General features: G+C 43.4%; 1 protein-coding gene across 9 annotated transcripts in view; it reads left to right on the forward strand.

Annotated features, from left to right (window-relative positions):
- The window catches only part of LOC127586448 (ryanodine receptor 1-like), a 625,703-nt gene that overhangs the window by 310,273 nt on the left and 299,419 nt on the right, over nt 1-16,011 (forward strand). For all 9 annotated transcript variants that reach the window (XM_052044410.1, XM_052044408.1, XM_052044411.1 and 6 more), the window contains 3 exons: nt 1,088-1,208; nt 9,394-9,563; nt 12,570-12,790. In XM_052044410.1, the coding sequence (XP_051900370.1) occupies nt 1,088-1,208; nt 9,394-9,563; nt 12,570-12,790 (512 nt within the window). The remainder of the gene's footprint in view (nt 1-1,087; nt 1,209-9,393; nt 9,564-12,569; nt 12,791-16,011) is intronic.

Here is a 16,011-nt window from a genome sequence, read left to right on the forward strand (position 1 = left end):
AGCACACCATGCGCCTTCTTAACCACCCTATCAACTTGCATGGCAACTTTGAAGGATCTATGGATTTGGACCCCAGGGTCCCTCTGTCCTTCCACGCTGCTAAGAATCCTGCCATTAACCTCAAACTCCCCCTTCATGTTCATTCTTCCAAAGTGTATCACTTCACACTTTTCTGGATTGAACTCCATCTGCCATTTCTCTGCCCAACTCTGCATCCTGCCTATATCCCATTGTAACCTACGACAACATTCTACACTACCCACAGCCCCTCCAACCTTCGTATCATCCGCAAATTTACTGACCCATCCCTCCATTTCCTCATCCAAGTCATTTATGAAAATCATGAAGAGCAGGGGTCCCAGAACAGATCCCTGCGGAACACCACTAGTCACCGACCTCCAGTCAGAATACTGTCCATCTACTACCACCCTCTGCCTTCTGTGGACAAGCCATTTTGTCGTTTCTGATTTGAAGAAGAACCTTGACTCAGTCAGGCCAAGTTCATAAATTTTATGATTGGACCGTCTTGCTTCATTATAAGTACTGTATGTTAAACAAACCTAACTATGTTGATTTGAACATTAAGAAGGATTACAACACTTAATAGGCCAAAGCTGCATACTATTTTAACAGAAAGGTGTGTTTGCACGGGAGAGGCTGCAGAAGAGAATTACACAGGAATGGTCAATTTTAGCTGTGGGGCAAGATTAAATGGATTGGAATTGTCTGTAACTCACTGCCTGAAACAGTGGTGGAGAGAAATACACTCTACTCATTTAAATGATGCATGAATGTGTACTTAACACGGCATGAGCTTCAGGGCTACATGCAGAGAATGTACTGGAGGTTGGGATTAGGTGGGATTTTCCTAGGTACACATCCAGGCACTATTTAAATGAGGGTAACTCTTTCAACTAGCACAGACAGAATGGATGGAATGATCCTGTGTTGTTAATTTTCCGTGATTTTCTATCCATAGACTGAAATGTGACTGCCTAAACAGCTCTTTTTTTGTCAGCTTTGACCAAATGACTTCATTTTGCTGTAACTTTCTTATGATTGTATTTTTTTTCTCTTTTTTCAACAGCTTATTCAAGCTGGCAAAGGTGAAGCATTAAGAATTCGAGCAATCCTGCGATCCCTGGTTCCCATTGAAGACTTGGTTGGTGTTATAAGCCTGCCAGTGCAGATACCTGCTTTTGGAAAAGGTAAAAATAAACCAGGTGTGGTGGATGTCTTACCTTTGACCTGGATTACATGTTCAAAATGCCAGATACACTCAGCAAATCAGGCATCATTCATGGAGAGAGAAACAGTGCAGTGCAACGCAGTAACGGGCGAGAGCTGCAGTGCAGTGCAGCACAGTAATGGACGAGAGCTGTAGTGCAGTACAGCACAGTAATGGGCGAGAGCTGTAGTGCAGTACAGCGCAGTAATGGACGAGATTTGTAGCACAGTGCAGCGCAGTAACGGGCGAGAGCTGTAGTGCAGTGCAGCGCAGCAACGGGCGAGAGCTGTAGTGCAGTGCAGCGCAGTAACGGGCGAGATTTGTAGCGCAGTACAGCGCAGTAATGGACGAGAGCTGTAGCGCAGTACAGCGCTGTAACGGACGAGAGCTGTAGCACAGTACAGCGCCGTAACGGACGAGAGCTGTAGCACAGTACAGCGCCGTAACGGACAAGAGCTGTAGCACAGTACAGCGCCATAACGGGCGAGAGCTGTAGCACAGTACAGCACAGTAACAAGCGAGAGTCGTAACGCAGTACAGTGCAGTAACGGGCCCTCCAGTCTAACTTGTCTTTGCCAACTGTGATGCCTCTTTGTGCTAATCCCATTTGCCTGCCTTAGTCTCATATCCTTTCATATCTCAGTACCTGTCCATTGCCTTTTAAATGTTATAATTGTATCCATCTCCTCTGGCAGCTCATTCCATATCACAAGCACTCTGTAAAAAGCTTGCCTCCCAGATATTCTTTCGATTTCTCCCCTCTCACCTTAAACGTATGTCCCTTAGTTTTAGACTCCCTTACCCTGGGAAAAAGACTCTCACTATCCATCCTAAGTATGCCCCTCATTATCTTATATATCTCAATAAGGTCACCCCTTAGCCTCCAGTGAGAACAAACCCACTAAAGCCTCCATTCCAGGCAACATCCTGGTGAGTCTCTTCTGCACTCTCTCTATTGCTACCACATCCTTCATGTAGTGTAGCAACCAGAACTGTACACAGTATTCCTAACTGCGGCCTAACCAGTGTTTTGTACAGCTCAACATGACAACCCCAACTATTGCCTTGGCCTATGAAGGCAAGCATGCTGGATCCTTTCTTCACCACCCTGTGTCACCATTTTAAGGGGACTATGAATTTGCACTCCGAGGTCTCTCTGGACATCAACACTTCTAAGATCCTTGCCATTTAGTCTCTACGTCCTACTGGAATTTGATCTCCCAAAATGCATTACTTCACACTTGTCTCAATTAAATTCCATCTGCCATTGCTCTGCCCAACTTTCCAGCTGATCTACGTCCATCTGAATCTTTAGACAACTTTCTTTGCTCTCCACGACTCTGCTGATTTTCATGTCCTCAACATCAGGCCACCTACATTCTTATCCAAGTCCTAATACTTCATCTTCCACATCCTTCTCCCCAGTGAATACCAATGAGAAGTATTTATTTTGGACCCCATCATATCCCCTGGCTCCACACACAGATTTCCCATTGGTCCCTGAGGGGGCCTACTCTTTCTCTAGCTACCCTCCTGGAATGGCAGGCATGATAGTGTAGCGGTTAGTGGTGCTTTACGGCACCAGAAACCGGGGTTCAGTTCTGGCCGCTGTCTATAAGGAGTTTGTATGTTCTCCCAGTGTCTGCGTGGGTTCCTCCGGGTGCTCCAGTTTCCTCCCACATTCCAAAGACGTACGGGTTAGGAAGTTGTGGGCATGCTATGTTGGCGCCGGAAGCGTGGCGACACTTTGCGGGCTGCCCCCAGAACACTCTACACAAAAGATGCATCTCACTGTGTGTTTTGATGTACATGTGACTAATAAAGATATCTTAAAAATCTTGTTTCTAATGTAGTTCGAAAAGATTCTGGGATTCTCCTCAATCCTGTCCCTTTTTGCTCTCCTAACTTTCTCAAGATTTCTCTTCTATAAACTTCAAAGGATCATTTGATACCAGTTGCCTCTACTTACGCTTACTTCTTTTTCCCAATCGAACCTTGAATTTCTTCTGTCAACTATGGTTCCCTAATATTACAGTCTTTGCCTGTTACCCTTACAGGAAGATGCTGACTCTGAACTCTTACTATCTTGCCTTGATGATGTTTTTCCCTCCAGCAGCTGCACCCAATCTATTTTTGCCAGGTCCTGACTTTTTCTGTTGAAACCAGCTGTCCCCCAATTTAAGACCCCAACTCTAAGACCGACCTTATCTTTTTCCTTGACTACCGAATTATGGTCACTGTTCCCAAAGGCTCCTCCACAGACATTTCCATTACTTGCCCATCCTCATTCCCTTGCACAAGGTTGAGTACAGCCCCTTCCCTAATAGGACTCTCTACAAAGTGCTTTAAAAATTCTCTTGGGTGCATTTTACAAATTCTACCTCATCATGCATTAAGGCAATCGCAGTCAATAGTGGGAAGGTTAACTTTGAAATTTCAGATGACTGAACGTTTATCTGCCAAGTGCAAAGGCATTTTCTATACGGGGTTTCAACCTGAAATGTCGACAGTTTCTTCCCTCCACAGATGTTGCTCAACCTGCTGAGTTCCTCCAGCAGACGGTTTGTTGCTCCATTTTCTATACATGCAGGTTAATGCAATACTACTAATGTAATAATGTGAGCTAGAGGAAGGCAAATAATAGCATTTTCAGTGATCAATGCTTTATTTTATATCTGTATGAATGGCTAGACTGGGCATGCTAGCCACAATTTCTAAATTTGTGAATGACACACAATTCGATTGCCTCAAAATTCAATGTTTAGGGGCGGCATGGTAGCGTAGTGGTTAGCGCGATGCTATTACAGCGCCAGCGATCAGGGTTCGATTCCCGTCACTCTGTTAGGAGTTTGTACGTTCTCCCATGTCTGCGTGGGTTTCCTCCGGGTGCTCTGGTTTCCTCCCACATTGCAAAGATGTACGGGTAGGTTAATTTGGGTTTAAAATGGGCGGTGCGGACTCGTTGGGCCCAAAGGGCCTTGTTACCACGCTGTAAATAAAATTTTAAAAAATTTAAAAAACTTGGTAGTTTTATAAACTGTGATCGTGGTAAATTGCAGAACGTTTTAAACAGGCTGATAGAAGGGCAGACAAATGAAATATGAAGTGATGCATTCTGGTAAGAGAGGCAATACAATATAGAGTAAAGGATGCTGTACTAGAAGAGTTGCAGGAGCAGAGGGTCTTGGGGTATGAGTGCACAAGTTATTGAAAATGGTAGAGTGGGTTGGGAAAGCAGCTAATAAGCTAAACATAATTTTGGGCTTTATGAGCAGAGGCATAAAAGTAGGGAAAGCATGCTGAACCTTTATAAAACACTGGCCTCAGCATGAGAACTTGTGTTCAGTTCAATGGAAGTACTGGAGAGGATTCCGGAAAGATTTAGGAGAACAAGTGCAGATGAGATTAGATATCTTAGGATAGGTTACAGACGCAGAGCTTCTTTTCTTTGAGAAGAGAAGGCTGAGGGGAGATTTCATGGATGTACATGAAATGATGAGGGGTCTAGTCAGAATAGATAGTGGGAGGCTGTTCCCTTTGGTGAAGGAGTCAAGGATTGGAGGTCCTAGGTATAAAATCAAGAGGAAGAGGATTAATAGTGGCATGAAGAAAAACTTAACAAAAAAGGTAGTGAGTGGTTAGAATCTGGGATATCGTTCTGAGATCTGGATAGTCAGCATGGCTTTGTGCGTGGTAGATCACGTTTGATGAATATTGTAGAGTTTTTCAAGGAGGTTACCAAGAAAGAAGATGAACGAAAGGCTGTGGATGTTGTCTACATGAATTTTAGAAAGGCCTTTGACAAGGTCCCACATGAGAGGTTAGTTCAGAAGTTTCAGATACTAGGAGAGGTTGTGAACTGGATTCGAAATTGGCTGTGTGGGAGAAGACAGAGAGTGGTAGTGGATGATTGTTTCTCAGACTGGAGGCCTGTGACTAGTGGTGAGCCTCAGGGATCTGTGCTGGGACCATTGTTGTTTGTTGTCTATATCAATAATCTAGATGATAATGTGGTAAATTGGACCAGCAAGTTTGCTGATGACACTAAGATTGGAGGCGTTGTGGACAACAAGCAAAGCTTTCAAAGCTTGCAGAGGGATCTGGACCGACTGGAAAAATGGGCCAGAAATTGTGGCTATTACAGAGACATGGCTGACACCAGGGCAGGAATGGATATTGAATATCCCTGGTTTTCAGTGTTTTAAAAGGGATAGGGAGGGGGGGAGAAGAAGAGGAGGAGGGGTGGCGATACTGGTCAGGGACAATATTACAGCTGCAGAAAGGGTGGATAATGTGGAAGGATCCTCTCTAGAGTCAATATGGGTGGAAGTTAGGAACAAGAAAGGAGCAGTGACTCTACTGGAAGTATTCTATAGCCCCCTGGTAGCAGCAGGGATACCAAGGAGCAGATTGGGAGGCAGATTTTGGAAAGGTGCAAAAATAACAGGGTTATAATCATGGAAGACTTCGACTTCCCAAATATTGATTGGCATCTGCTTAGTGCCAAAGGTTTAGACGGGGCGGAGTTTCTTAAGTGTGTCCAGGACGGATTCCTGTCACAGTATGTTGACAGGCCGACTAGAGGGGATGCCATAATAGATCTAGTTTTAGGTAATGAACTGGGTCAGGTGATAGATCTCTCAGTGGGTGAGCATTTGAGGGACAGTGACCACTGCTCCATAACCTTTGGCATTGTCATGGACAGGGATAGGAGCAAAGAGGACGGGAAGATATTTAATTGGGGAAAGGTGAATTATGAGGCTATAAGGCTAGAACTTGAGAGTGTAAATTGGGATGACATTTTTGAAGGGAAATGTAGTATGGAGATGTGGTCGATGTTCAGGGATCTCTTGCAGGATGTTAGAGATAAATTTGTCCCAGTGAGGCAGAGAAGGAATGGCAGGGTGAAGGAACCGTGGGTGACGAGAGAGGTGGAACAACTAGTTAGGAAGAAGAGGGCAGCATATATAAGGTGTAAGCAGCAAGTATCAGATAGGGCTCGTGAGGAATATAGAGTAGCAAGGAAGGAACTTAAGAAGGGGCTTAGGAGAGTAAGAAGGGGACATGAAAAGGCTTTAGCGAGTAGGGTTAAGGAAAATCCCAAGGATTTTTTCTCACACATGAAGAGCAGAAGCATGGCTAGAGTAAAAGTAGGTCTGATTAGAGACAAAGGTGGGAGGATGTGCCTGGAAGCTGTGGAAGTGGGTGAGGTTCTCAATGAATACTTCTCTTCAGTATTCAAGACCAAGGAGAGGGGTCTTGATGACGCAAGTGTAATGTTCTAGAGTATGTAGATATTAAGAGAGAGGATGTGTTGGAGCTGCTAGAAAATATTAGGACAGATAAGTCCCCGGGCCCTGATGGAATATTCCCCAAGCTGCTTTGTGAGGCGAGGGAGGAGATTGCTGAACCATTGGCTAGGATCTTTGAGTCCTCGTCCATGGGAATGGTACAGGAGGACTGGAGGGTGGCAAATGTTGTCCCCTTATTCAAAAAAGGTAGCAGGGATAGTCCAGGGAATTACAGACCAGTGAGCCTTACGTCTGTGGTGGGTAAGCTGTTAGAAGGGATTCGAAGAGATAGGATCAATGAACATTTGGAGAATCATGGACTGATTAGGGACAGCCAGCATGGCTTTGTGAAGGGATGATCTTGCCTCACAAGCCTGATAGGATTCTTTGAGGAGGTGACCAGGTAGATTTTTGAGGGTAGTACAGTAGATGTGGTCTACATGGATTTTAGTAAGGCGTTTGACAAGGTTCCACATGGTAGGCTTCTTCAGAAAGTCAGAGGCCAAGGGATCCAGGGAGGCTTGGCTGTGTGGATTGAGAATTGGCTTGCCTGTAGAAAGCAGAGGGTTGTGGTGCAGGGAGTGCATTCGGATTGGAGGGCTGTGACTAGTGGTGTCCCACGAGGATCGGTTCTAGGACCTCTACTTTTCGTGATATTTATTAATGACTTAGATGAGGGGGTGGAAGGGTGGGTTAGCAAGTTTGCAGACGACACAAAGGTCGGTGGTGTTGTGGATAGTGTGGAGGGCTGTCGAAGCTTACAGAGGGATATTGATAGGATGCAGAGATGGGCTGAGAAGTGGCAGATGGAGTTCAATCCGGAGAAGTGTGAGGTGGTACACTTTGGAAGGACAAACTCCAAGGCAGAGGACAATGTTAATGGCAGGATTTTGGGCAGTGTAGAAGAACAGAGGGATCTGGGGGTTCATATCCACAGATCACTGAAAGTTGCCTCACAGGTGGATAGGGTAGTTAAGAAAGCTTATGGGATGTTAGCTTTTAAAAGTTGTGGGATCAAGTTTAAGAGCCATGAGGTAATGATGCAGCTTTACAAAACTCTGGTTAGACCACACTTAGAGTACTGTGTCCAATTCTGGTCGCCTCATTATAGGAAGGACGTGGAGGTGGTGGAGAGGGTGCAGAGGAGATTTACCAGGATGCTGCCTGGATTAGAGAGTATGGATTATGAAGAGAGACTACAGGAGCTAGGGCTTTACTCATTGGAGAGAAGGAGGATGAGGGGAGACCTGATAGAGGTATACAAAATATTAAGAGGAATAGATAGAGTGGACAGCCAGTGCCTCTTTCCCAGGGCACCAATGCTCAATACAAGAGGGCATGGCTTTAAGGTAATGGGTGGGAAGTTCAAGGGAGATATCAGAGGGAGGTTTTTCACCCAGAGAGTGGTTGGTGCATGGAATGCGCTGCATGGGGTGGTGGTGGAGGCTGATACGTCGGTCAAGTTCAAGAGATTGTTAGATAAGCATATGGAGGAATTTAAAATAGAGGGATATGTGGGAGGAAGGGGTTAGATAGTCTTAGGTATGGTTTGAAGGTTGGCACAACATGGTGGGCCGAAGGACCTGTACTGTGCTGTATTGTTCTATGGTTCTATGATAAAATGGCAGATGGAATTTAACACAGAGAAGTGTGAGGTGTTGCATTTTGGAAGGACAAATCAAGGTAGGACATACCCAGTAAATGGTAGGGCACTGAGGAGTACGGAGGAACAAAGGGATCTGGGAGTTCAGATACATAATTCCCTGAAAGTGGTGTCGCAGGTAGACAGGGTTGTAAAGAAGGCTTTTGGCATCCTGGCATTCATAAATCAAAGTATTGAGTATAGGAGTTGCGATGTTATGGTGAGGTTGTATTAAGATATTAGTGAGGCCAAATTTGGAGTATTATTTGCAGTCCTGGATCACTTAACTATAGGAAGGATATCAGTAAGATTGAAGGAGTGCAGAGGAGGTTTACTGGAATGTTGCCGGGTCTTCAGGAGTTGAGTTACAGGGAAAGATTGAACAGGTTAGGACTTTATTCCTCAGAGCGTAGAAGAATGAGGAGAGATTTGATAGAGGTTTACAAAATTATGAGGGGTATAGACAGAGTAAATGTGAGTAGGCTCTTTCCACCTAGATTAGGAGAGATAAGTACAAGAGGACATGGCTTTAGGGTGAAAGGGGAAAGGTCTGGAGGAACATTGGAGAGAACTTCTTCACTCAGAGAGTGGTGGCAGTATGGAACGAGCTGCCATCTGACGTGGTAAATGCAGGCTCACTCGTAAGTTTTAAGAATAAATTGGATAGATACATGGATGGGAGAGGTCTGGAGGGTTATGGACTGGGTACAGGTCAATGGGACTAGCAGAATAAAGTTTCTGCACAGACTAGAAGGGCCGAATGGCCTGTTTTCTGTGCTGTATTGTTGTATGGTTCTGTGGTTTCTGAAAAGAGATCACTATCTGCTATGTCTGAAGTAAATTTTGTTAGGTGATTGCCCCACTGACTTCATAGTTGTGACAATCACAGAAAACGTCCTTTACCTCATTGCTATAAACTTGCAGGCCTCACACAAAGCTGATGTACAAACTAAAAAATTAACCTAACTAGGTTCTGATGTTATGCAGTGACTTACGCTGAGGTAGGTTGTTAAAATGGCTTAAACTTGACCAAATATTCTTTGTTGCTTAGGCAAGATAAAACAGTTTGTTACAAATGCAACAACGCATTTCTGTTTTATGGTTTTCATAGATGGGCTTAGCTGCAACCTGATTTGCAAAACTGTTTTCTAGTATGATGCAGACTTGAGCTATATGCCTGTTGCGGTCTGAATCCTGGGTTTGGAGTTAATTTGATTGGTTTTGATTTCTAGATGGCAACATTGTTGAGCCTAAGATGTCGGCCAGTTTTGTTCCTGACCACAAGGCTCCCATGGTGTTATTCCTGGATCGTGTCTATGGGATAGAAAATCAGGATTTTCTTCTTCATGTCCTGGAGGTTGGGTTCTTGCCTGATATGAGAGCTGCTGCCTCCTTAGATACTGTGAGTAATGTGATTTTAAGTGCTACCTTTCAGATTCTTCAGAAATTTACACAGTTTTACATATGCAGACTGCAGTTGCAGTCAAATGTTTTGTCATTGCATATATGTGTACTTTGGGCAAACTTATTTTCACTTTGCTACAAGAGTGTACCAAGACGTAGGCCACTAGTATTGTAGTGTATTGCAGGTTCTTCTGAACTGGTCTGGTGTGGAATATCACTCTCACTCTCTCTCTCTCTCTCTCGCACTCTGTCTCGTGCTCTCTCTCACTCTCTCACTCTATTAAGTAAAACACAGCTTTTCCAATCTGTATTCATCTGAACCTGCAAGCTTGATACAGTATTCCAGCGATTGACCTGTAGACATGTTCATTAAAATAACTCTTACCTCACAGCAGTTAAATAGAGTCACAGAGTTATACAGTGGCTTTTGGTCCAACTCATTCATTCCAACTAAGGAGCTAGTCGCACTTACCTGCATTTGGCCCATCCATGTGCCTTCCAAAGGTCTTTTAAATGTTGTAATTTTACCTGCCTCCACCACTTCCTCTGGCAGCTTGTTCCATATATCCAGCACTTGCCTCTTAGGGGGTCACATTATATGACTTTTACCTTTTTTTTAAAAAAGTGAACCACTGGGTATAAGCAAATAAGCTTATTTACACTGGAGGCTCATGTCCACTGATAATGCATGAGCTTAAATGTTTAATTACATTCAAAGTTATAATTGTAAATCTGGTTGCATTCAGCAACTCATAAACTCGTACTTAAGATCACCTTGAAGTAACTCTTTGCCCTGTATCTCCACCTTACATTGGATCTTCCAGTTGATGTCCATGAACCACATCAATTACCTATTGATTGGCATCTTTATGACACTTATCTCTTCAGCCATTTCTGCAGAAATTTTCATACCCAGTGCATTCTTTGCTCTCTGTCTGACTCATGGTAGTCACTTCTGTGCTGGCTGTACTCTGAAGTATACTCAGATTCTTCTGTTCTCGTACTGCTCCTCTCCACTGCTTCCTCCTTGAGGCGTTGACTTACAGACCTCACCTCTGCTTCCTTTCTGTGGACCTTTCCTTGGGCCTCTGCTTTTACCAAACACCTCAATCCCAAGTGCTCTAATTGTCACTGTTTGGATGTAGGCTTTGACAATTATTGGTATTAGGACTTGCACCATGGTGCACAACATTTCCTCTTGTATTCGCAACACCTCTCCACGAGGCGCCTAATAAATAGGTCATTGCTTTTCGTTGGCTAATTTTGCATGAACACCACAATCAATGCCACATCCTGAATGTGATGATGTGGCTGATGTCACCATTACTGCCCCTGCAGCTTTGCCCAATAAACTCACATCCACACCTTGAGCTGAGCGAAAATCTTCTGTGCTTTCCATTGTCACTTTTATCAGAACTGCAGTTCTCATTGCTTTTTCAAAATTAAGGTTGTGCGCGTTAGAATATGGTATGTTTTCACTCATTACTTCATGCACACACCAGTCTCAGCCCTGTCCAAGGACATTCTGAATTAACACTGTCTTGCTAAGTCTCACATACTGACAAAGTAATCCCCACTTGCCGCCTCTGTTAACAAGTATTGAATGTGAACCATTCATTATGGTGCTGATTTGAAGTGTGCTTTGAGCTTCCTATCAATTCCATCAAATGAGACCTCTATTGCTTTCCGTGGTGCCACTTTTGCTTGTGCTGGGTAAACACCAGAGTTCACCTCTGAGAATAATATGCTCCTGGTTCATTGTATTTTGTTCTTCAGCATTATCTCCATTTTTCTTCACAATGTTATTTATTTTACAGAACATGTACAAACATTCCAAATAATGCCAGATGCTGGAAATACTCAGCAGATTGGGCAGAGTATCAACCTTTTGAAATCAACCTGAAACATTAATTCTGTTTCTCACTCCATGAGTGCTGCCTGATTGGCAGCATTATTTGTGTTTTTTTTCAAATTTTCAGGATCTCAGCATTTTATTTCTGTATTAGTCTGTAGAACGGGGGGACACCCACTTTTGACAATTTTCAGTGAGGTGTGTAAGGCTTTATGCAATAATGTTCATTATTGCGATAGGCTGAAGTAACTGGGTATGTTTATTTTAGTGTGGAATAGAGCAACTGGAAATCAGCTGGAGGTATATAAAATAATGAAAGGGTTGTATTGCACACTTATCAAAACATAATTTCATTTTGGGAGGTTGGGGACACCCAAGGGGGATAAATTTAAACTATGCATGACAAGGAATTTGTAAGAGGTTTGGCAATCATTCTTTTCCCAGTGAGTAGTGTGTGTGTGTGTGTGTCTGTCTGTCTGTATGCTAACTCTAAAAATAGAGCTGGTCTGTTTCTGAGTTGATGCAGACATTCAGCAGCTTGGCCATTAGCACTCTCAGTAACTGTATTTTCCTGGGCTGGGCTTATTTCCTGAGAGGTTATAGAGAAGTTTTTCAACCTTTCTGGTGTTTTTGGTCCTAGATGGATTTATGTTTTTTCTGTCTCCCCCAGATGATGTGGGGCTGCTGGGTTTAACCATGACATTTAAGACATTGGCATGTAGTCCATTGCTACATGGATTTTCTGGATCTGTTCTTATCCATCATTTTCATATGACTCAGTTTAAATTTTTAAATTTTATTTACAGCGTGGTAACAGGCCCTTCCGGCCCAATGAGTCTGCGTTGCCCATTTTAAACCCAAATTAACCTACCTGTACATCTTTTAGAATGTGGGAGGAAACCAGAGCACCCGGAGGAAACCCACACAGACACAGGAGAATGTACAAACTCCTTATAGACAGCGACGGGAATCAAACCCTGATCGCTGGCGCTGTAATAGCATCGCACCAACCGCTACGCTACCGTGCCACCGATTTTAGAGTAACCTTTGAATTGGAATGAGTGAAGTTGTTAAGATTGTTATGCTTGTTAAGATTCTAGAGTACATTGTGGAATTTGATTAACAAGCAGAATATATAACGTTGTTCCCTAGGTTGCTTTCAGTACCACTGAGATGGCTCTGGCTTTGAACCGATACCTTTGCACTGCTGTTCTTCCTCTGATTACCAAGTGTGCCCCATTGTTTGCTGGAACAGAACATAGAGCTATTATGATTGATTCCATGCTTCACACCATTTACCGGTTGTCCAGGGGTCGCTCACTGACCAAGGCACAGAGGGATGTTATTGAAGAATGTCTCATGGCATTGTGCAGGTGAGTTTTTTTACTGTAAAATAATTGAGGTTTTTTTTTGTTTTGGTACAGTCAGCAATCCAGCTGCAAACTGCACCCATGCTTGCACTAATATTGAGACACTCTATTTTAAATGGATGATGTCTTGTTCTGAAACTATTTTCCCCTCATGATAGATTTCCTATCCTTTCAGCATCCATCCTATCAACCCCGTCAGATCTAATGAGATCACTTCTCATTTTCCTACATTCCAGTGAGTCTGATGAACCTTGCTTAGTATGTCAACCCCTTCGTCCTAGGAAACAACCCAGTAAACCGTTACTGTGCAGCCTCCAATGCACATGTACCTTCCTTAACTATGGAGACCAAAACTGTGTACAATAGGCAACTAGGAACAGATGAGGTACTTGAAGAGTATAAGAAATGTAAGAAAATACTAAAAAAGGGAATCAGGAAGGCAAGAAGAAGACATGAGGCTGCTTTGGCAGATAATGTGAAGGTAAACCCAAAGGGTTTCTACAGGTATATTAAGAGCAAAAGGATAGTAAGAGACAGAATTGGTCCCCTAGAAGATCAGAGTGGTCGTATATGTGTGGAGCCTTAGGAGATGGGGGAGGTCTTAAACAGTTTTTTGGATCAGTATGTACTCAGGAAACTGAGATCGTGGATATGGAAGGAAGGGAAGCAAGCACTAATGTCATGGAACATATAGAGATTAAAAAGGAGGAGGTACTTGATGCTTTACAGCGAATAAAGGTAGATAAATCCCCAAGGCCTGACAAGATATTTCCTCGGACCTTGAGAGAGACTAGTGTAGAAATTGCAGGGGCCCTGGCAGATATATTTAAAATGTCCTTAGCCACGGGTGCAGTGCCAGAGGACTGGAGGATAGCTCATGTTGTTCCATTGTTTAAGAAAGGCTCGAAGAGCAAACCAGGCAATTACAGGCCAGTGAGCCTGACATCAGTAGTGGGTAAATTATTGGAAGGTGTTCTGAGAGAGAGGACATATAAGTATTTGGACAGCCAAGGGTTGATTAAGGATAGTCAGCATGGTTTTGTGCATGGTAGATCGTGTTTAATGAATCTTGTGGAGTTTTTTGAGGAGGTCACCAATAAAGTAGATGAAGGTAAGGCTGTGGATGTTGTCTACATGGACTTTTGACAAGGTCCCACATGGGAGATTAGTTCAGAAGGTTCAGTCAATGGGTATCCATGGTAAGGTTGTAAACTGGATTTGAAATTGGTTGAGTGGGAGAAGACAGAGAGTGGTTGTGGATGGTTGTTTCTCAGATTGGAGGCCTGTGACTAGTGTACTGCCTCAGGGATCTGTGTTGGGGCCATTGTTGTTTGTTGTATATATCAATGATCTAGAAGATAATGTGGTAAATTGGATTAGTAAGTTTGCAGATAACACTAAGATTGGAGGTGTAGTGGACAGTGAGGAAGGCTTTCAAAGCTTGCAGAGGGATCTGGACCAAATGGAAAAATGGACCAGAAAATGGCAGATAGAATTTAATGCGGACAAGTGTGAGGTGTTGCATTTTGGAAGGACAGATCAAGGGAGGACATACACAGTAAATGGTAGAGCACTGAGGAGTGCGGAGGAACAAAGGGATCTGGGAGTTCAGATACATAATTCCCTGAAAGTAGAGTCACAGGTAGACAGGGTTGTAAAAAAGGCTTTTGGCATCCTGGCATTTATAAATCAAAGTATTGCGTATAGGAGTTGGAATGTTTTGGTGAGGTTGTATAAGCCATTGGTGAGACCAAATTTAGAATATTGTGTGCAGTTCTGGTCACCGAACTACGGGAAGGATATCAGTAAGATTGAAAGAGTGCAGAGGAGATTTACGAGAATGTTGCCGGGTCTTCAGGAGTTGAGTTACAGGGAAAGATTGAGCATGTTAGGACTTTATTCCTTGGAGCGGAGAAGAATGAGGGAAGATATGATAGAGGTTTACAAAATGATGAGGGGCATAGACAGAATTAATGCAAGTAGGCTCTTTCCACCTAGATTAGGAGAGATAAGTACAAGAGGACGTGGCTTTAGGGAAAGGTTTAGGGGGAACATTAGAGGGAACTTCTTCACTCAAAGAGTGGTGGGAGTGTGGAATGGGCTGCCATCTGATGTGGTAACTGTGGGCTCGCTCTTAACTTTTAAGAGTAAATTGGATAGACACATGGACAGGAGAGGTCTGGAGGGGTATGGGCTGGGGGCAGGTAAATGGGACTAGCAGAATAATGTTTTGGCATGGACAAGAGGGGCCGAATGGCCTGTTTTCTGTGCTGTAGTTTTCTGTGGTTCTAATACTCCAAGTGCAGCCTCACCAGTGCCCTCTAGAGTCAGATAAAACCTTTTATAATCTGTGTCTCTCGCATTAGAGGCCAATATTCCATTAACGTTCTGAATTATTTGCTGTATCTGTGTACTTGTTCTTTGTGTTTCATTTACTGGGATATGTTATTGGAAAAGTTATTGGAGAAAAGTCTAAGGGGCAGGATTAATAATCACTTGGAAGGGCAAGGATTGATCAGAGATGGCCAACATGGCCTTGTCAAGGGCAGATCTTGACTGACTAATCTGATTGAATTTTTTGAGGAGGTAACAAGGTGTATTGATGAGGACAGAGTAGTAGGTGTGGTTTACATGGACTTAAATAAAACCTTCAACAAGGCCCTTCATGGGAGACTGGTCCAAAAGGTCCATAAGATCCAAGGCAAGTTGGCAAATTGTATCCAAAATTGGTTTGGCATTTTGAGACAGGGTGATGGTAGAGGGTTGTTTTTATGACTGGATGACTGTGACTTGTGGTGTTCTACAGCCATTGGTACTGGGACATTTGCTGTTTGCAATATACTTGAATGATTTGGATTTGGATGTAGGTAAGTTTGCAGATGACATGAAGATTAGTGGTTGTTCACATTGTGGAGCCTGTCTTCGGCTACAGGGTGATATCGATGTGTTTATAAAATGGGCTGAGAAATAGCAGATGGAGATTAATCTTAACAAATGTGAGATGATGCATTTTGGAAGTACTAATGAGGCTTGAAGATTCGCCATGAATAGTGAAGTCCTAGGAAGTATTGAGGAACAGAGGGACCTTGGTGTGTCAGTCCAAAGTTCGTTGAAGGGGGCAGCGCAGGTAGATAACATGATTAAGAAGGCATATGGGGTACTGGGCTTCATTAGTTGGGGCATTGAATACAAGAGAAGGAAGGATATGCTCTAACTTTATAAAA

The sequence above is a fragment of the Pristis pectinata genome, chromosome 35 (genome assembly GCF_009764475.1).
Source record: "Pristis pectinata isolate sPriPec2 chromosome 35, sPriPec2.1.pri, whole genome shotgun sequence".
In the NCBI taxonomy this organism is placed as follows: Eukaryota; Metazoa; Chordata; class Chondrichthyes; order Rhinopristiformes; family Pristidae; genus Pristis; species Pristis pectinata.